Raw genomic sequence first — 20,984 nt, forward strand, 5'->3', positions numbered from 1 at the left:
GTAAGTGAATGATGGTATCTAGCATTGAAGAAGTACTATTACGTTCCTGTAAGCAAAAGCCTACATCGTGTGATCAAAGCTGACTTGCAAATAGTGTTGTTTTCATAACTGAAGCATTTGTCTTATCTTCAAAAAAACCACCCCCAAACACCAAAAAAAATGCCACACCACCACCCCTCCCCCCCCCCCAAACAACTAGTCTCAACATATGTATGTCAGTCTTGCATTTCCTGATTTTTGCTGAAAAATCTTGAACATGCATATAGTTTGAGTCTTACAGCGGTGGATGTCCTTTTAGGAGTCTTGCACTGAAATACCATTTTGATTTACATAGCCTAGCTGCTGCAGTACTTGATGTGAAGCTGCCAGCATCACTGAAGTAAGAATGAGTCTATCTAACTGAAGTAAAATAAGACTTGCAAAGAACCCCCCACAAAAAACCAGTCCTCTTCCCCAAAACACACCCCCCCCCCCCCCAAAACCCCACAGTATTTCTGTACTGTGGATTTGTCTTTAAGTAGTAGCAAGTGGGGGAGTAATGCCATATAGGTGCTACAATCTCAGTTCTTAACAGCTGAATTTCTTTTCTCCAGTTGGGATTTCTGAGAGCTGAAAGCAGGCAAAAACACAGTGTATTGCAAGCTTAGCAAGCAAAATATCTGTACTGACTGGATGAGGAATTCCAATTAATTAATTGGTTTTACGATTGTGGGGGGTGGGGGGGAGTAAGGGAGGAGAATTGGATGCTTTGCTACCATGATATGTCTGTACTTTCTTTAAAGATACGCACACATATCTATGCAGAGAATTCCCATCGAAACAATTTTGTAAGTCCTGGGAATGGGGAGAGCATGGGCTAAGGAGCTGTCCTAGTTGCATGTCAGATCATCTAAGGGTTAACATCAAACCCAGAGGTTTGTGTTTAAGGACAAACTCAACCTGAATAAATAGGAAAGCTTCCTTCTCTATAGAGAGAGAAATCACTCCCCTCCACCCATGCTCCAATTTGGATGGCTGGCGGATCTAAAGCAGTGTGGTTGAATTAGCAAGGTGGCCAATCCAAGCTAGTAAGTCTGTTGCCAGACTTGACTGGGCCAAGCTCCAGAGCAGCTGGCATCTATAGTTATCAATTAGAATGAAGTAGAATGATGTACCTCAAAACACAGAGATAAAACCTTTATTTTTTTAATCCTCTTGACTATGGGTTTCTCTCCCATCCCAAGTTTACCAAACCCAGGTAGAAGTTGTTTCTAAGGATTTCTTCATGTTGAACAGGTTTTGGAGGTCAGTGAAAATAAATATATGCAGCGTATCTCTAACTTGCTTCAGATACACCTGAACATCCAAATATGTACTGAGAAAAGAAGGAATATCAGTGCACTGGCAGCATCCTGTTCAGCTGGATAATAAGGTGTTTCAGAATGGCAACATTGAGTGCTGGTTTCAGGGAATACAGCATGAAGAAATTGAGTGTCTTGCTTGTGCAGTCATGAATTGAGATTTTGAATTAAGAATATGCCCAGTTCACAGAACTCGGTAACTTCAGCTTTTAATACTAATCCAGCCTCATAAACCAGTTCTGATCAATTTTTTCTGTTAATCAGAAATAGCAAAGGTTATGAGCTGCAGAACCAGCAGCAAGGCACCTGTTAAGGCTGCATAAATACTACAATGCGATCTCCATAAAAAGTGTTACTTCCACGGTGCTATTTCTAGGGTCGTTAGTGTTTCAAGGCTCTAAGTGTGACTGAGTATTGGAATCTGTCAAAAGCCTCCAGAGAGACAGGAGAAGATGCTGTGAAATACATTGTTTCGGTGGGGATTGCAGAGCTGTCTGAAGCTGCCATAAAGAGAACAAGACTTTTAGGATACTGTCTATTGTAATTGATGGAGGTGTTTTCCTTTTCAATTAGATGCAACAGTTGGAGTTAGCACAAATGCAACAAAAAGAAGCCAACCTCACAGCTTTGGCAGCCATTGGACCAAGGAAGAAAAGACCATTGGATTCATCAGATGTCCGATCTGGGCTGGAGGTATGGTGGTGACTTGCATGTTGTATCTTCATACTGAATTGTTTTTATCCTTCCCTGTAGGAAGAAGCGAGAATTCTCTTACACTAAATGGCTGGTTACATACTGTAAGAAAACTAGTCTGTGTGTTAGATACTTGAAAGGGTTGTTTCTGGTAAATTTCATGGGGAAGTTTAATTGTGTGTTATAGGAAGAACTGCGGGTAAGAGCACTGTGTGTAAGGGACTGAATGAAACGATGGCTCAGAAAAACTTCCATCTGCAGTGGAGGGGAACGAAGCTGTGGTGGTCTTCCACAGCAGCTAGTTGTCATGGCCCTTCAGTTGAAGTCATGATGGCTGTTTTGGATGGCTTTTGAGAGGAGAAAGAGGAGCAAAACTGGCGCCTTGGCTTTTGCTCTGACATTTGGCTGGGGACTTTTTTCCATGCACAATGCATGGGGACTCTTTTCAAATATACTGTGAGTTTGCCTTGGCTAGATCCTTCCAAAAATCATTCAATAAATAAATGAAGCTAGACCATTCAATTCCTGCAATGAACCAGATCACCTTTCCTGGCTCATGCTGCATTTTAAAAGTGCCTTGGAGGTGCTTTTAACTAATCTTGGTCTGAACAAATCTCTTAATGTTGTGCTGGTGATTTACTGTTTCTGGGACCTGGGAAGCTTACGGGGCTGCAGAAGTTCTTTCCAAGGAGAATGACAGCCTACTTCTGTTAGTGATCATCTTGGCTGGAGACGGGAGAAATGTGTTGTGGGCTGTCATTCAAGTGTTGTTTCCAGTTTTGCCCCTTGTTCTCATGAAGCCTCAATGTTGCTCAAGTGAACGGCTGGTTGGCTTGAGGCCTAAGCACAGTGAACAGAAGCCTGGAAAGTAACTCCTGTTTGGAAGAAGTGGTGGTAAAGTTGTCCTTTCTGATAAACCTTAAGTCTTTTTCATTCTTGTGGCCTAGGAAGCTTAAATACATGCTAGGATTGAAAATACTCTGGCATTTTTGCATGCTAGAGTCTGGAAGGACCTCATATAAAGCTAAATTATTTGCAGTGTAACTGAGACAGTGGTGGCATCTGTCCTGTAGGTTTTCCCTCAGCCTGGACTGTGACAAGAGACCTCTCTAAGGAGGTGAGGTAGACTTGTTTCTCTGACATTTTTTTTTCCTGATGTGGAGACACAATTAGCTCCTTGAATGCTTCCTGTTTATCGCTAGTAAACTGAAGGTATCTGTATCTAAACAAGCCACTGAAAGCAGTGTTCCTAGCTGTTGAGCAGCTATTCTTCACTTCTTTGAAGTTTTTTAATGCACTTTCACGTGAAGCTGAAGGTATAGTTATTTTTTTATAATACCACTGGAAAAACTTGAAAAAATGAGTCTAGCACAACAGCAGTTTTCCCCATCCTTTTCTCCTCTTCCCCCAAGCTTCTATCGAGTAACTATTCCTGTTCTTCTTAGTGGTTTTCTGTAATTATTGCCGGATTTGTTTCTGAATATTTAACAAGTCTGCCTGTTAAGTATTTTTCAGTTATTTCTCATCGTCTGCAGTGTGTCTGCTTTATGAAAAACTTCATGAGATTGTGCAAAAGACAGAGAGATAACAGTATTGCTATTGAAAACTGGCAGTCCATTCTATACGTTGCCAGTTTAAAAGAACGTGGTCGTAATGTGCCTAAGACTGACCAATAAATCTTGATAGTATTTCGTTGTCACAAATTTACCTCCTGTATTTTGAGTTGCTTCTCATATAGGTTGCCTTACTAGACTGAGTTGTAAGGGTAGTAGGTGAAAGTAATTCTGCCAGTGAAACTACTTTTGTTTCTTGCATGCAATCTTGCATTCCAGTGTCTAGTACTTAGGCTTCATGCTACCAGAAAGCAATTCTCTGCGGACCATTCTTCTTTTTTGCAAAATTATGCATGATAGCAAACTTGAGAAGGATGTTTAGACTTAGACGTTTAGGTGTCCCAATATATCTAAGCAGGATTTATAAAAGCCTTAAGATTTCTCATGTAGAATAAAGAATGGTTTTGACAAACACTTTCTAGTTCAAGAAGCAGAACGTTTGTAATACATTCATGATAACATGGCAAAACATCCTGAGCAGTAAACAACATTCCATTCTTCAGAGATGAAAGGAGGTCTTTGAAACTGAAAGCAAGTACAATATGGCCTTAGGCTGATATGCATTTGGGCATCTTTAAAATCATCTTTTTGGGCAACCTGTCTGAGAATAATTTAAACAGGCAGAATGTACTTTCTCATTTCAAGTTGCAAATACAGACAGCTTTACTCTCAAGTAATGTTAAATGTCAGAACTTCCTGACTGCAATGGCAAGGAGTAAATCTGTGCATAATATTCCTGTGACCGTTTTTATTTTTTTTTTAAAGCCTAATATCTTGGTAGACATGTATGATGGAAGAAGTTATTCCTAAATATGAATGATCATTTGACAGGATTGAATGAAATCACTGATGCTAACTGCATTTGTTTTTTTAACTAAAACTTCAACTTTCCCTGTATAACGTTCTTTGTACAATGTTTGTGTCTCTTATGTCCATGTTAGAGCAAAGTTGACTCTGTTAAGCTTCTTTTTATCATTGCCTACTGCAATAATTAAAGGAAAGGAATTGTTTCAAGCCATTATTGGTGTAAACTGAAGCCCTAAGGTATTTGGGAAGACAGGGAAGAAATACTCACAGTATGTATTAAAAAAGTGAAACTCTGTAAGCAAATTTGTTATATACTTGCCTGCCTTTATTCAGTACCAAAATGTAATGGGTACTGGAAAAGTCAGCTCAGCAGACTGGGCTGGTATGGATCTGCTACCTTCTGTTGCAATAACAGTAAGTGTGAAGGGCTAAGAACAGTATTTTGTTAGCATATCGTGTTTCTTTTCTCCACAAATGAGTATCTGTGTTTTATTGGGATGGTTCTTCAGCCCTGGGTATCTGCTTCCTCTGTACTCTGTCACCTGGTTTTGCACCTCTTCTGGAAAGTTTTTTTCATGGGATAGTTGAATGCCTGATTCCTGCACATTCATCCTGTCTTGCTCTCTGAAATTCTGCTTTCTTTACTTGGTCTTTTAAGGAGACCTAATATGGATTATTTTAATCTGGGAACTAGAACATGTGGTGATATGAGCATAGTGTGACAGGTAGCAAATAAAGAAAGAGGTTCTTGCCCAGAGGAGTGTCTGTCAACTAATTTGGACCTAAAAGCAATATAAAAAGGGTAAACTATATCTTGCCATGATTATTGCTTATGTATCAGTAAACTTGAAATAGCAGTAGGGGCAAATCCATGAAGATCACGGAATGAAACAATAAGGCTAATGCTCTAGGCCTAATTAAAAAAAAAAAAAGCATCAGTTTAATGGGAATTCTTTTCCCTTTCTGGTTGGAAACACTCGTTTGGGTAGCTTTGCATATTCTCTTCACTGCAACTTAACATTTGAATGGTATTGTTCAGAAAGAGTAATTTGAGAAAGCCCTGGTAAGAAAATCCCTCTATTGTGAAAATGTGTTAATTGGTGCTACTTGTATTCTAGAGGTGGTAATATCTTCATCTCTCTCTTTCTGGTCCCTCTGGACACTTTTGGATACAATGAGGGGGAGAGGCCTTTGGATTTGATTCATGTATGTTTTCGGGTTTGTGTATTTATTACCCACCTCTTCTCTCCCAGTTTGGGGGCATGTGGTGAACAGTAATGATTTAAAGGGTGGGAAGAATTGAAAAATAACTTGACTTGAGAAGGGAGAAGGGAAACAAATCAGAAAAAAGTAAACTTGAAGCCACAGACTTATTTTCCTGATTCTGTGTTGTGTTTCATAGTTTTTATTGGTTAGTAACATGCCCCTAATGTTTTCAATGCTGAGAAATAGTCAAGGATTATTTTTGGATTGTTTTACTGCTTTTCTGATGGCAAAACTATTTTCGAAACAGCTTTGTCTCATTTTCGCTGTAACTGGAGACTTAGAAGTTTGAAAACCCTTGCAGATACTGCAGCTTTTTTTCAGTGAGGAAACAGGCGGCAGTTCTGAGTCCTTAAACTTTCTTTCGTTCTATCCAAAGGTGTCCCGTGTCCCAGTTCATCTTTGGTCTTGAACTGAAAGCAGTATACTTGTGTGGTATCATGCAGAAGGGAGGAAAAAAAGTCTAGATAGGTTTTTGAAAGTAGAGTTAGGACACCAGCTCTAACTCTTACAGTCAGCTTCTGAAGACTGTGGTTGGACCATTCTTCTGCTTTATACAGGAAAACTTACTTGGATGCCTGCACTTCTGTGTAATTTTTGGGGGGACACTGCTTGCTTCTCATCCGTTTTCTGGCTCAGCGATAACACGTTAACTACTTGGAAGTGATGCAGTCTGTCTCGCCCCAACGTGCTGCTGGTGGTGGGTTGTTCACTTGCCTTCTTCCAGGTTTGTCACATTGACTGACTCGGGGGTAAATCTTGTGTCTTTTCTTTTTGCCTGATCCACTAGCGAAGGATATTTCCTTCCAGATACTGCTTGTGGCTGTTCTGTCCACTGCCAAGACTGGCTGCTCTGTTAGTAAGTGTGGGTCTTGCCTTGCCACCCGTCTAGCTCTGCTGTGGAAACTTAGGCTACTGCAAGTAGCTGCTACAAAAGTAAACGATGCAACTGATATCCTGGGGTCAGTGCAGAGGCATTCAAGCACTTTATTTCTGTCAAACTCCTAGCTCTGGCCAACATGCATAAAATAATGTGATACTTCCACAGTGATGCACATCTAATGCAGCAGTCCACAAATAAGCTTGTATTCTTCTTCTGGGAAGAAGTTTGGTAAGAAGAAATAGGAGAAATGTCTTGTTTACCACACTGGTCATTGTTCCATTTTTAGTATTGATGGTGGGTGGAGAAAACAAGCTTGTCATCTTCTCTTCTAGGGCTAGGTCTCTGCCACATCTGATCATTATTAGCAGAACTTAAACTTACCCTTCTTGCTTACAGCTTGTTTACCAGCTTTGCTGGTATTCATGTTGATTAAACATTCTGTATATGGTGCTTGTTTAAGCTTTGGGAATGCTCTTTAGGCTGACCTAGGAAGAACGAAGCCTTTGAGCAACAAGTCCTTTTCTTCAGATTAAAAGAAGACCCCAACTCTTCCAAATGATGGGGGAAGAGAGATGTTTTGGTTTTTCCACTGTGTGACAATCAAATCACTTTCAAGTTTTTTGGCATTTGTGGGAGGGGTGTGTGGTAGTTAAGGGGTATGTGGCTTTACACTCTTTATAAGTGGTAGCTGTAGAAGTTACTGCCACCTTTTTGGCCATAAGCTTTTCTGATGAGAGGACATGCTAACACAATTCATCAACGTCAGTATTGGTGTTAAGGATGTGACTGTGTCTAAATGTGAATTAAATGCAGAAACTGGCTCTGTAGTGAATGACGATAGGTTTGCTGCTCCCTGTGTATCCATGGTGTGCAGAGAGGCTGCTGGCTGGTGCTTGGCATTGGTACATGATAGGCTGCTAAAGTATTTCTTTAAAAGCTGCAGAAAATTAATTTAAAAGCAATCAATTTAAATTGGACCTAGACTACTTGCATGTAAGTAGGTGTTCAGAGCAAGGCTACAAAAACTATTTCTACACTTGAGGGATTTCCCTCTCTTTCTGTGTCTCTTTCTGCCTCTACCAGCCGTTCCCCCAGCCCATAGGTCTAAAGTGATACAGGAGGTTTTTGGGTTTTGAGGTAGGGGTGGGGTGTGTGTTTTTGGTTTTTTCCTACTTTGCGTATGCTTAATGCATGCAGACTCTTGATTTCAGTTCCTAGTTCTTATTCAAGCTATCAAACAACTGAAGAGTCTACGGCGTGGTCATACCTTTAGGGAAGAGGGGAGCTAAAAGTGTCACTGCAGTTATAAAAATAGCTTCAGCATCTTACTTACCTGCTGCATAGACCTAACTAAGCACAGCCCTGTCAGCTAGAGAGTTTCAATTTCAGCACCGAATTTCCTGGCTGCTGTCAGTCTAGGCCATACACTAGATGTGAATTTTTTTCCCATGTTAAATAGGCAAAAATATTCTTGACTGCCATTCACACACTTCAGAAATACAGTTCATTGGCCCATATTGTGCCTTCTCTGTGCTAGAGATGAACTTAATTCTTCTTATGTGTGAAAGATATCTGCAATTTAAATGACTAATTGCATTGTAGCTTTAGGCTGAACATATTGGTAATGCACAAACGTTGATGACATGTGAAGGGTCAAGAGATTTATAATTTAGTTGACAATACATTGCTTAAAATGATGTGGCAAAGAGCCAGAAAATTTCAGCTTAATAATTGTCTATTAACTAACATGACATATTTGTATAGTATTCATTACCTCCAGGTACAGATTAAGCATCTGATGTAGCCATACAAAGTGACATGCGTACATGAATCTTGGGCATAATAGTGAATAAACTGACATTACATTTGCAGTAATTTGTTTCAATATGTAAAACATGTTGTTGCCTACATTTGAAAGGACTCGTAGAATGTTGCAATGAAATCGGGGGAAAAATGTGTAGTTGAATAGCTTTCTCTATTATATAGATCTGACAGCTTCGTGAGGCCTCTTTGTAGGCTGCAGATAACATCATAAATATACATGTTTGTTTTCAGCTGCACAAGAAGCAGCCCAGAAATAGAGATCTAAAAGCCTTTCAGACATTGGCTTGATTTACCCTAATGGTCTATAAGGTTAAAAAAAAAAAAAAAAAAAAATCCCCAAAACCCCAACCACATAGCACAACCAACTTATTTTAAAAAAAGAATCATATAAATATTGAGTAATGTAGTATTCTAGTGTTGTGAATGTGGGAGTATTTCTATCAGACTGAGGCTTGTTAGAATAGGCAGCATCAGTAGGCTGGCTTGTCACCAAAATAGTATCAACTTCTTTCTCTTTCTATTCTCTGGCCTAAATTAGGCACTTAGTTGTACAACCAAAACCGTCACAATTCTGACAAGATCTCTTCCTTCCCCCTTGCTGCTGGGGTAGACCCAGGAAAGTGTTTGAGGACTCCACAATGCGTTAATGGCTTTGTAACCTGTTATCCTCCTGTGTGAGACAGGAATGTGTTCTGTGTTTTACAGCTGGGAAACTCATGTACAGGGTACACTTAGATAACACCAACCTCAGTGTGACCACAGGTGACAGAGCTGGGGGTTGAACCTGGATGCTTTTGCTCCGATTCACTAGGTGCTCTTACCACCTTTCAGTAACCTCTCTGCTGCGCACAGCTGTAATTTTTCAGTGTTTGAAGATGTCGCTGAAAACTATCTCGTGACTTTGCTTCCTTCTGCTGGTGGTATTTTTATAACGTGCAGCAGAGCGGCAATGACAGTTTGCTCTCTTGGGATCTTGACTCTGGGACTGGGATGTGTTTATGCCACCCCAAAAATTGAAATGAGAACTCTTGGCTTGTCTTTTAACATTTAACTGAACACTCTGGTCCCTTAAAGCGCCCCCTCCCAAGCATTTAAAATTTTGAATGCGATGGGTGTGAAGCCACTGAACTTGAGAAGGGAGCATGTACTCCGCCAGGAGCAGCTCACTGAGCCTGACCCGAACTTGGTGGGAAGGAAGGTGTCTGCTGACCCCTCTAAGCTTTGTATCGGGGCCTGTAGACTAGCTCTGAGAATCTTTGATATCCTTGTCAATACCTGTGATCCAGACTTGTAGATCACGTGCTCCAGATACCTTGGAGACTAGGAATAAAGTGGTGTTGGTAGCTCAGGTAAAGGAAGATCCTTGTCATGAGCTGCGGCTCTGTATCAACTTCACTCTTGCCTTTTCAGAGAGAGTTGGTATTTAATTCTTGGTCCAGCCACTGGAGAGAGCCCTAGAGATCTTAAAAGAGGTTTCAGGAGCAACCTCTCAACAAAACTAGCTGCACAACAGGCGTGGGACTACAGCAGGAGCTCCACGGTGTCTTCTGCTGTCAAGATCGGTGAGAGTAACTGATCTCTGTCAGGTGTATGTGAAAGGCTCTGAGGATCAAGAAGGGGTGACGGCGTGTTGCTTTGGCAAAGCTGCTGATTTGACTTGACTCTGAGGATAGGCCAAAAGCAGGACAGCAGCTGTTGTGGCCTCCTGGGGCTGGTTTTAAGGCAGCTGGTGGTCTCCGTACTGTGAAGGGTGGTTTCCAGTGGTACAGAGCCACATTGCAGCAGTGCCTTACCTGGCTTACGAACAGAGTCTGTCAGCTGTTGATACCGAGGTTGACTGGCAGTGTTTATGCTGGTAGTTATCCCTCCCAGGCTGCATGCACTCTGTGTTATTTCTCTTTCGGAAGGAAAGCAGGGTGCTGGAGGTTCAGTGAAGGGCAGGAACTTCAGGATACGGCTGATGTCGTCCAGTCTCCCCTGGAATGTTTCCAATTTTTTTTTTTAAAAAAAAAAAAAAAAAAGAGGGAAAATGAAAAAAGACAAAATGCAGTTGCTAGTTAAGGCACTAATAATTAGATGTTGCAGAAGGGGGGTGCAGGCTGGTTGCAGTACCCTTTACCAGAATTGGTTCTACAGGGATGCATTTTATATTCACTTATCTTTGTACTTGTCTGTGGGCTGGTTGAAAAGCAGCACTTTTCACTTCTCCTCAGAAGAGGCTCACAAAGCTGTCTTAGGGTAGGCTGAAGACTTCTGCAGTGAAGAAACCGCCAAAATAGCAAGATGCAAGCAGTTGCTGCCCAACTGGGAGCAACGTAATAGAGATGTCTGGGAGCAAGGAGTGGGCTGGTGTTGTCCTAATCAGGGTATTTAAGGTCTCAAAAGCAGCGTGGGGAGCTTCTGTGCAGGAAGGGGTATATGAGATGTAAAGGAGAGGACTGCTGACTGTTGCCTAGGGCCAGACAAGGCTGACTTACTGCCCAACAGGCGTTTGCTCAAGAGGAGGCTCTGAGAGCTAAGCACCAGAGGACCCTCCCCTAAAGTGTCCCTTGCGTCAGCTGGAGGGCTCAGAGTTGGGCACTTCTTAAATAAGGTCTTGGACATTAACAGAGGCGCCTATGATGGTTCACTGTGATGCACAGATGGCATCTTAATTTCAAGTGTTTTCACTTTTTGTTTATTACAAAAAGACAAGCAGTACACCCTCCACTGCTTGGTCCAAACCGCTATGGAGGACAGTAGCTAAAAGAAGTTAGCGCTCCTCCCCGTGTAAACTTAATTCAGAGTGAGTTTCCCCAATGCAGTCCCAGTCTAAACTGGAATGACCTAGGCTGTCTGTTGGCTTCTTTAATTTTAAACCATCATGCACTTTGAGGGAAGGACTTTTTCTTTTAACTTGGATGTGGTAGCAGCTGCTGGTTTAACTATGTTCAGTAACTAGTCAAAGAGCCCTGGCCAGTGTGATGCTACATAAAACTTGGAAGTATGACCTGGCTGTCTTAGCAAACAGGAGTCTGGGATAAGCTTTGCCTTTGGATGTGGTATTAGAGCATAACATCGCTTTACATCTCTGCACTGGGCGTGATGGGTAAGAAGTTAAGAATAAACAAATCCATAACTCTGTCTCAAACGCAGGCAGCTTGATGTTTCTGCCCTATTGTAGCATCTTGCAGTTCCAACAGCTTCCAAAGCAGGCTGGGGGATTTGTGCTATCTGCCTTCTTTTTGTAAGGGGGTGAACAGGATTGAGGTGGCTTTGGTGTCTTTTTAAAGGTAAGACTTCTAGTCTAATGACTATTTAGTGAGAAAATACTTTCACCTCAATAAAGTTCTTTGAATTATAAAGGGCATTGCTGTTGGGTTACTGAAAACCCTTGGGGTTTGTTTCATTTATAACATTGCCTCAGGCCTTCTGCTGCATCCTGTTGGATTGACCTCCTTTTCAACCCGTGCTGGCAGCTGCATTGCAGAGCTATCTTTTCCCCGGATCCTTCAGGGTTGTCATATGACAAACTTGAACTGTGACCCTTTTGTGTCTTACCAGGACAGCAGTGCCCGCTCTGTGCGATGTGGCCAGCAGTCTTCCCCATGCATGCATTTGTTCCAAGCCATTTAACAAACTGAAAGTTTAAAATGATGGCATTTCATAGTGTTTAATAGTATCGACTGTAAAGCAAATGAAATGGTGCTGAATACCCTGCATGCTGCTAGTAAGAAATACAGTTTCCATTTCTGCAATATGCCCTGGGTTTTCTGTGGTTGGTGTGTGCTCTCTGGTGAATCTCTTTACTTTTTAAATAAATTTCAATGCTTCCCCCTCTAACAACAGTAGCATTCACTGCTATAGATATTCCAGCACTGGTATTTGTTTCTAATATATGGGGGTTTTAACCAGATTTCTCTAAGCAAAGTGGGCGAAGTCATTTTGCTGAAGTCTTGCAGAGAGTATTAGGGTAAGAATTGATATAGTTAACACGGCATCCAAGCAACACCATCTCCAAGTGGTGTTGATGCTGGCAGGCATTGCCTTGCTGAAGTTACAGAGACTGAGCACTCGTATTTGTACAAATTGCATTCATTACCAAGAACCCTCCAGTAGTGATAAGAGACTGGCTGTGTAGCATAGATTGGCTCCAAGATAAGTAGCCAGTCTATTGTGCAGCTCATGGTAATCTTCCTCCTCCCCGCCCCTAATAATAAATCTTGGGGCATTTTGGAATGCGTGGGGGTTGCTCATTCCAGTAGCCTGAATGTATAACTACTAAACATCATCAGCTCCTACCAATTGTGCTTTCATAACCAAGCGAGGCAGCCGACTGAGATGGATATGCTCATATACAGTGTTCTGAAAACGCAGATACTTCGACTGTGTGTATTTGTTGCTCCCTTAAAGGACAATTCACAGGTGATGGCCAGGGTAAGAGTTTCTCCCGGCCATGTTTCGAGGCTAGAGCCCACTCGCAGTGATGGTTTTCTTCAAGAAGAGATGTGAACATCTGGAACTTGGGGGTTTGCACATGGGAGTAAGAGCCATGCACAACCTGAGGCTCTGCATAGGAACTGCAGTAGTACCTTCTTCGTAGTTAGCTTGTCCTGTCTCAGTGCGAGTGTCTATGTAGTATGACTTCAGTGAAATCGCAGTTATTTATCTTACCATAATAATATAGTTTTAAAGAAAGATAGAATTTTCTGGTTGCTTGGACTGAAATAAACCACGAACTGGCAAGTGCTTGCTTTGTCTTTTAAAGTATCTAATGTGCAAGGACTTCTGGATTGCTGGTTTTCAAGATGTAAAGCTGAACATCAGCAGGCTAGTTTTATGCAAGTAGACAGTATAATCCAACCAGTTCGGTTAAAAACTTGTCTTTACATGGAATTCTAATATTTTTTCTCTCTCCTTCCCCCATTCAGGGTTTGAATGGCAATGGAATTGCTCCAGGATCATCAGGTTTTAGCCTTACGAAACAGCTGCTCTGTCCAAGAATAACCCGCGTCTGTCTCAGGGACTTGATATTCTGCATGGAACAAGAGAGGGAGATGAAGCATTCTCTAACCTTGTACCGTGCTCTTCTCAAATGATTTGAATTTTACATTTCACCTTGCTGTCTACTGCCAAAGAAAACACTGAAGCATTGTTGCACTGTCTTGAAATTCCAATTTCTGGAAAATGATCCGTTGTAAGGATAACTCTTGTTTACAGATAAACATTTTTATTAAATACCTAACTTAGCACCTGTAGGGTTTTTAATAATGTTTGGTTTAAACCAGTCTGTAAACCAGTGAAAACACTGAGCTACACACACAAGTACCTGACTACCTGCTTGCATTTAACTGTCTTGCAGGCTCTGAGGGCTTGATATGTGTCCCTAGTTTATGTATGTCGCTTGCTTCAGTACTCCAGAGCCTACAACATCTGTTCTATGTGTAGTGCCTTCTTCTAATCCAACCTTATTTAGGGGAACCAATAACACTTTAAAGGCACTGCATAGCATGGCAACTGTATTTAATCATGAACCAGCAGTCAGTCAACATGCTAATGTATTGCCTATCTGACTCAGCATCTCCTTAAATTTTCTGGGTTTAGAATTACTACTGGATGCTCATTTGTGAAAGCAAAGTAGCAAGTGTAAGGAATGAGGGGTGCTTTCTCCCCCTCAAACCTTGCCTCAACTGCCCTCCCCTTTTCCTCTGAGAAAGTGACTGAGGGAAGGAGAACAAATCGATGGTTCTTGTGATTGAAGTACATCAGACAGTGTAGTTAGGGTATACTTTGATGTTCGGGGAAAGTCTGGTGTTACTAAACTTGGAATACAAGGAGCGCAAGAGCCTAAAAAGGAAGGGTGAACAGAAGAAACAGTTTATCTTTCTGCAGATAAAAAAATAGCATTGAACTTGAGCATAGATGTAGATGAAATGGACAAAAGCAATCTGTGCTGACTGCAAAAAAGGGAGAACCTGAGATGCATTGAAACTTTGCAGCTGCAGACTCTCTTAAGGAGAAGCAGTGTTTGCAAAGCACAGGATTCACAGCTTTATTTAGAATATTGATTTAATACCTTAATGCGGTATAACAGGGAAACTTCCCAAATAGAAAGTATTTAGACAGTTGCCTGGTTTCCATTCAGTGAGGAGGACGACTCTGGACTATTAAGACTGCTAGAATAGATTCAAAGATTTTCTACTTGCTGGTAAAGACTGCCTTGTGGTGGAAGGAAAACCCTCTGAGTCACTCTTCTCCCCAGCCTCCAAACATTTTGCCTCCCGTGACACAGTGCTGTATAGCATGGCTGTTTCCCAGGACTGGTGGGAAAGGCACTGACTGTATTGAATGGCTTCCTGCTGAAACTTTTTTCTTTTAAGGAACTAGCTTCCTGTGGTTATTTGGCATGCTACTTCAGAACTTGAAGCGATGATTCAAATGCCCTCCACTGTTAGAACCACTGCAGATAGTTACCAAATTCAGTAAGTTTTGAATCGGTTATGGGTTTTTTGTTGGAACAGTAGTAAACAACTCTAGTACATGAATGCTGTAAATTATTTATATATGTGTATATAGCATATATATATATATATATAAAAGAAAAGCAGTACTTTGACTAAGCTATAGTTTGCAAGATATTGATGGCATCAGGCAAAATTGTTTTGTATAATTAAATGCTTAGCTTTACTTTTTATGTAAAGTGCAGCATTTTCCATATTTGTGTACTGTTATTGATCAGATGTTTAAAATTATTTTAAATACTGCATTAAAGCAATTATTTTATTAAAAATAATAAATCGGTAACTTTGTTTCCTAACATGAGAAATTCAGCGTCTGAAGCTGTCATCACCATGACTAATGGCGTGCCTCTGAGAGCGAGCCCCGGCTATCTGCCCATCACAGTAATTGGCATGGTTGCCTCACGTGACGTATTAACGATAAACATCTATATTTTAAGGTTTTTAAACAGAACTAGGTGACAGAGCAAAGGATTACTTGAAGGAGGGGGTGGGCAGGGAGAAAAAGCCACTTCTCATTTGTCTGATTTCCCCCAGTCAGTCAGCACAGAGGCTGGGGGGGGGGTGGGGTGTGTGTTTTATTTTTTTTAACAGCTGGGCACAGGTGAGCACTTCGCATATGTTCTGGGAAGTAAAAACACAGCAACAGTCTCAGACTTCAGCAATGTGCAGTGGAAGCATTGTCCTCAATTATTTTTAAAGCAACTCACAATTAATTAAGTGCAGGTTGGAGACCAAAGATGAGCATCTGCATGTATTGGCCTGCCTCTTCGTCTTCTTCAAACCAAAGTGATACTAAAATGAAAGGTGCTGGAGAAAATAACTTAATTGATAAATAAATACAAATAAAGTACCATAGACGATTCAAGTGTTCTATGGCCTGCCTATGATGCAGATTGCATGATTTCATTGCTGCCATAGCAAGTAGTCTCTTTCACCAGTAGTTCTTCCCTGTGTGCCACCTCTTCCCCCTCAAAACACACCCCAACCCCAAAAATGTTATCCTGTAAGGAGTAGCAGGCGTTTTCAGAAAGGTTTTTCCGCAGATCTTTGGGCCTAGTTTCAGACAGGGACAGATAAGGCCTTGGTGCAAAGACTAAAAATACTTGCCTCCCTCCCAAGGGTTCAGCCTGCCTCTCATTCGAGCTCAGCTTTGCTTCTGAGAAGAACAAGTGTCCTCTAAAGTGGCACTTAGGAGACACTTGGGCTTCGCTCAGCCACACCAGGAGTTAAAGGAGAGATGACCAGGCGTTCACTTCCCCCCTTTTCCCCAACCTTGCTGCCCTTTATGAGAATAATAAAATCCCAGTAATAAGGTGATGAGGACAAACCCTGCCATCGTGCTCCGTTCCCTCTTAGTTCTCGGCATGCTCCTGTTCAAGCTTGGGAACCCAGCAGCAGAGCCGTCTATGCCACCGATCCTGTGAGGGGTCTAAAGCTTGCTCTAGGCGCTTCTTGCTGTCCAGATGGCCTGCTAGCCTAGTGGCTATTTCTGATGCACTGAGCTGTCTGGGCAGCTATCCCTGCCACTCAAGTATTCAGCCTTTAGAGAAAACTGTGTACACAGTTGTGGGGGGAAAGCTGTTGTTGCTGGCTCTTGACTACTACTCTCTTAGCAGCATAGTTTGCCAAGTTTTGTACGTTACATGGTGACAAAAGGGGCCCTGCACTGTTTCTCCTCCAGCTGTTGCTTTTTCCCTTTATTGCTATTTCAAGTCTTGCCACTGAATCCAGCCCTTTGCACTGTCTTTGACTCCAGCTTTTCCCTTCTCCCCCTGGGAAAGACTAGCCGGAGTGCACTAACACACCCTGCAGCTTTGTTCGAGGTTTAATGAGGAAGGTAGCAGGGGCCCGTGAGACGTTGCTAGATGATTCCTCAAAGCCATTGCACTGTCTTGGACACTTTGACACGAGTAGCTTAAGGCTACTGTTTGCATCAAGTTGTTCCAGGCCCACTCGTGTAGGCACCTGTGTCCTGCCATGTGAGTGCACTGCGCTCGGCAAAAATGCTGTCAGCTGTTCTCCAGGTTCATCTCTGCTCTGTTCTTTGCTTTCCTCTTCATTTGTAATCACTGGGGTGAAGGAGGAAAGACTAAAGCAAGCGAGGATGCCCTGAAGGGGCAGACAGTCCAAGTGATTGGACTTGGTGAAATGGGCTTGCTCCCAGCGACTTTTCAAATGAGGGTTGCTGGGTTTCTGAGGCCAAGCGCTGCACACACTTCCCTCTTCACGTAGCACATGTGATGTCTACAGATACTCCAAGAGTTGGATCCAGCCGTTGTTATCCAAAGTCCCATGGCTGTAGCCTGCAGCTCTGGAGATAACCACAGTGAAGGCTTTACTCCTTTGATGAGTGCAAAATCGAGTACCAAGACTGAAGAACGGAGCACACCGGACCTCTCTGTTTTGCCATTTTGGGTACTGGGTTCATTACCGCGTGTCACTGGCTTGTCCCACCCTCATTTGGTAGAAAGGCTGCCTATCTGCAGGCCACAATGCCACTGCTCCACTTGGTGCAGGGCTTTTGTAAGCTAGATGAGCACCCCTTTTGGCTTTGTAACACTTTGAAGGAACAAGCAAGAAACCTTGTCTTTTCCTTCCAGATACATCAGTCCTTGTTCCTACCACTTCTTCTTTCCTCTTTTACTGCAGGCATGAGCTGGTCACTCCTCACCTGCTTTCTGTAGCTATTCTGGCGTGTTGGCTGCTAACTTTGCTACCCCGTGTTTCCTCAGGATCCCCTGCTTCACAGGTTGCAGGGTGCCTCCAGGCAGCCTGCTTTTGAAAGGGTTTTTGCTGTGGAGGAGGGAGGAAAAGGAGGATCTCCGTCCAGGACTTGAAAGTTGAATGGCTATTCTGGAGTGGAAGGAGGTGGTGGTGCAGGTCAGCTCACGTCAGCCCTGAGGCTGCTACTTTCTGTGCAGGGAGCACATCCTCGGAGGAAGTTTGTGTTTCTTGGTGGCCAAGACTCCTGCCATTAAGTCCTGCTTTGGTCAAGAGTTTTCTACAAGGTCCTGGCAGCAGTAGGTACTTCCCACCTTCCAAGGGATGTTTGTTTCCCTGGCAGAGCCACCTGAAGTTCCAGCCAGAGACCCCATCAGAGACAGTCATCTGTTCTTTTCCCCAACCCCCCATCCCACAGTCCTACAGCTCTTCCAGGTATCTCCTCTTCAGTCCATTTCTGTCTCAGAAGTAGGAAAGGGTATGGAGCCATGCCTCACATGACTGAGGTGGACATTGGGTGGTATCAAGACCTGCATTGAAGCCCCAGGGGGTGACCAGTATGTGTTTGTCTGGAGCTCTGCCCATCAGTAGTGTCGCTGCAAGACTGCCTCCCCTGGGGCTGTGCCCTGGAGGGGAGAGAGCAAAGGTGGGGGTCTTCTGCATGGGTACTGCGAAGGCAAAAAAGTCGTTTTCATCTCAGCAGCTTGGCATGCATGCTCCCGCTCCACAGGCTTTACTTGAAGAACTGCAGTTATCTGTAAGCAGTTACTCTCTCTGCCAGATCACAGGGAATATTATTTTTAAATCTATTTGGAATGAAAAATTATCTGACAGATCATCTGTATCTGGTTTTGAGAGCTAATTCATAATTTTGTGTAGTTCCCCAAGCTTCTTGAGATATTTGCACTTCCGCTTTGAAGTGTTGAGCATGACAGGGTTTATTATTTACAGTTATTTGGAGGTGTTTCTTATTTCTGTCCTTAGAAGCCTGAAGGGAGGAGGGGAAGTATTTTTTTTTCAAGTAATTATGTGTGAATATACATGTACTCTGTGTGTATAAGGATGGCTAAGTAACTTTTAAAAATAAATACCCTACTTCTTGTAAAGACTGAGTTATAACATCTCCCAGGTGTGAAACTCCAGCAACAAGGAAAGAGAGAGGAAGGAGACAAATTCTTGAAGAGACTGCAAGTTTTAATACATTAAAATCCTTTGGTACCTTTGTGCAAAATTGGGCAGAGAATAAAGACTCCCTTGAAGAGCTGATCAGTGGGACTTCTCAAGAAGGGAAGGTAGGAAAAGGAGAAGGCACTCAGAGGATTGAAGACAGAGCTCACTCCTCTCTCCAGGATCTTCAGTGATACCTTTACATGCATTCTGGCAGAGGCTTTCATTTACAGAAATGACAGAAAAGGGCCTTTCTAGAAAAAAAAGAAAAAAAAAAAAATCCATTCAAATTAGGTGGGTATGTGTAGGCAGGCTATGTATTTAATGAAGTAGACTAATTGAGGAAGAAATCCTTAAATCGTTGCTTCCTGTTCAATGCAGTTTTCATTCTTCGTGTCTCTCAAAATCTGGAGAAACCCTCTGTAATCATCTCATCTTTGAAGGAGTGGTAAGAAGGATCGTCACCAGCTGCAGCCCAGTGCTGTGGTCGAGCCACAGAGCTGAAGCGCTGCGGGACAGGGGGCACATGTGCTGTCCATGGGAGCTGACGGCCTGACTAACGCTGAAAGAGGAGGCTGGAATGAGCAGAAGATGTGTAGATACAGCATGGGCTATTCAACATCTCAGAGCTGAAGCAGTTTTCCTCTACTGATGTGAATAAACCATGGGTGGGGGCTTACAGCCCGTGTGAGCATCTGTCTCGCATCAAGCTGACATGGTAATTGGGGTTGTGCTACCTCTTGTCAGGGCCAGGGCTGTTATTTTCTGCACCCTGACTTTCACCAGCTGATTCATTAGCCCTTTGCAGCATGGCTGACAGGCGGTGTGAACTCAAACAGGCCTCATCTCACACAGCTCTCAGAGTCTTTGCTTCTAATTTGAACACTTTAGCCTTCTTTATTACAGGGGAAAAAAATTGAAAGTGACCCAAACTTCAGGTACAGAGGGCAAATATTAAAAGTAAGGTTAGTTTTGCCTTTGAAATTCCTTGCTGCTTAGAGACGGTTGGTAAGTGTTGCCCCAGAGCTGGGGAGGATGGCTCCAGAAAGAGATCCCCTCGAGTGTGCAATCAGCCCTTCACAGCAATCTGCTGGGGATGCTGAAACAGAAATCAGTGTTTCGAGTTTTTTTTCCCATGCTGTAAAGAAGAACCTGTGGGAAGGTTCTGCCTGTGTCCTTACACAAAACCAGGATATCCAGTAATTAGTGAGAGATACCTCCAGGGCAAGCTCAAATTTTGCAACACTTCCCAAGGCAGGGAAAATGCTCTGGGCTAGGGCAGTCTTGGGAAGAGAGTGAGTCAGGAGGCTTTTTTTTTTTTTTTTTTTTTTTTTCTCTCTATAGTCTTGATCAAGTCAAAACTTAAGAAAACTCTGCAGGGACCCTACTCTTCCAGACCTCCCTATACCTGGGTGAGGCTCCTCCACCTCCTGAGGTACACGGCTGCCTTTCAGGCTTTTTCTCTCTAACAGGATAAAAAGTTTACAGTCCTGAGCCGTGGCTGAGTTTCCGACGCTGGCTGGGAGCGGGGAAGCCGAGCTGACCCTAGGGGCAGTTTCCCCCCAGGGAGAAAGCCGGGGAGACGCAGCCCAGCCCTTGCAGGGGTGCTGCCTCTTTTGGCGATCCCCCCCCCACCCCCGAAACACAGCGGTCTGCTCAAGACGGGATATAAAACCCAATATATCTGTCGCCTGCCTTGGGCGGCGCTTCGGCACGTAGAAGAAGTCGAAGCAGCGTAGGGTTCGGGCAGGGTGGGTGGCACGGGGACGATGGGTGGTGGGAGCTGGTGGCGACTCGCCTGTGGCTCCTGCGCGGGGACCGTGTCCCGGGAAGGGCGGTGGGGCTGCGCTGGCGGAGGTGCCCTTGAGAAAGCCGCCTGCTTGGCGGAGGGCCCAGAGGAGCCAGCACCGCCCCGCCGCCCCAGGGCCGCCGGGCATGCCCGGCCCGGCCCAGCCTGCCGGGGGCCCGCGGAGCTGCCGCGGGACTGCCCTGCCCCTCGGCTGCGCCGGGCTGGGGTCTGGTGGCTCTTGGCCAGAGGATGAGCTTGTAGGCGCGTAGGTGGGAGGCCTGGCTGCGGCGACTTTGAGCCCTCGTTGGGCCAACTGACCCCCCTGGGTGCTCCTTGATCCGTCATGGCACCGTACGCGCAGCCTCCTCGGGCACGGCCCACGTT

At 43.5% G+C, this 20,984-nt stretch overlaps 1 protein-coding gene across 1 annotated transcript in view; it reads left to right on the top strand.

Annotated features, from left to right (window-relative positions):
• TAF4B (TATA-box binding protein associated factor 4b) overlaps window positions 1–13,673 on the top strand; it is a 73,559-nt gene extending 59,886 nt beyond the window's left edge. Inside the window, exons 14-15 of the mRNA XM_049820958.1 lie at window positions 1,914–2,033; window positions 13,334–13,673. Of these exons, the coding sequence (XP_049676915.1) occupies window positions 1,914–2,033; window positions 13,334–13,501 (288 nt within the window). The 3' untranslated portion in view covers window positions 13,502–13,673. The remainder of the gene's footprint in view (window positions 1–1,913; window positions 2,034–13,333) is intronic.
• Window positions 13,674–20,984: the final 7,311 nt, after the last annotated feature.

Source organism: Accipiter gentilis, chromosome 2, assembly GCF_929443795.1.
Source record: "Accipiter gentilis chromosome 2, bAccGen1.1, whole genome shotgun sequence".
NCBI classification, from domain to species: domain Eukaryota; kingdom Metazoa; phylum Chordata; class Aves; order Accipitriformes; family Accipitridae; genus Astur; species Astur gentilis.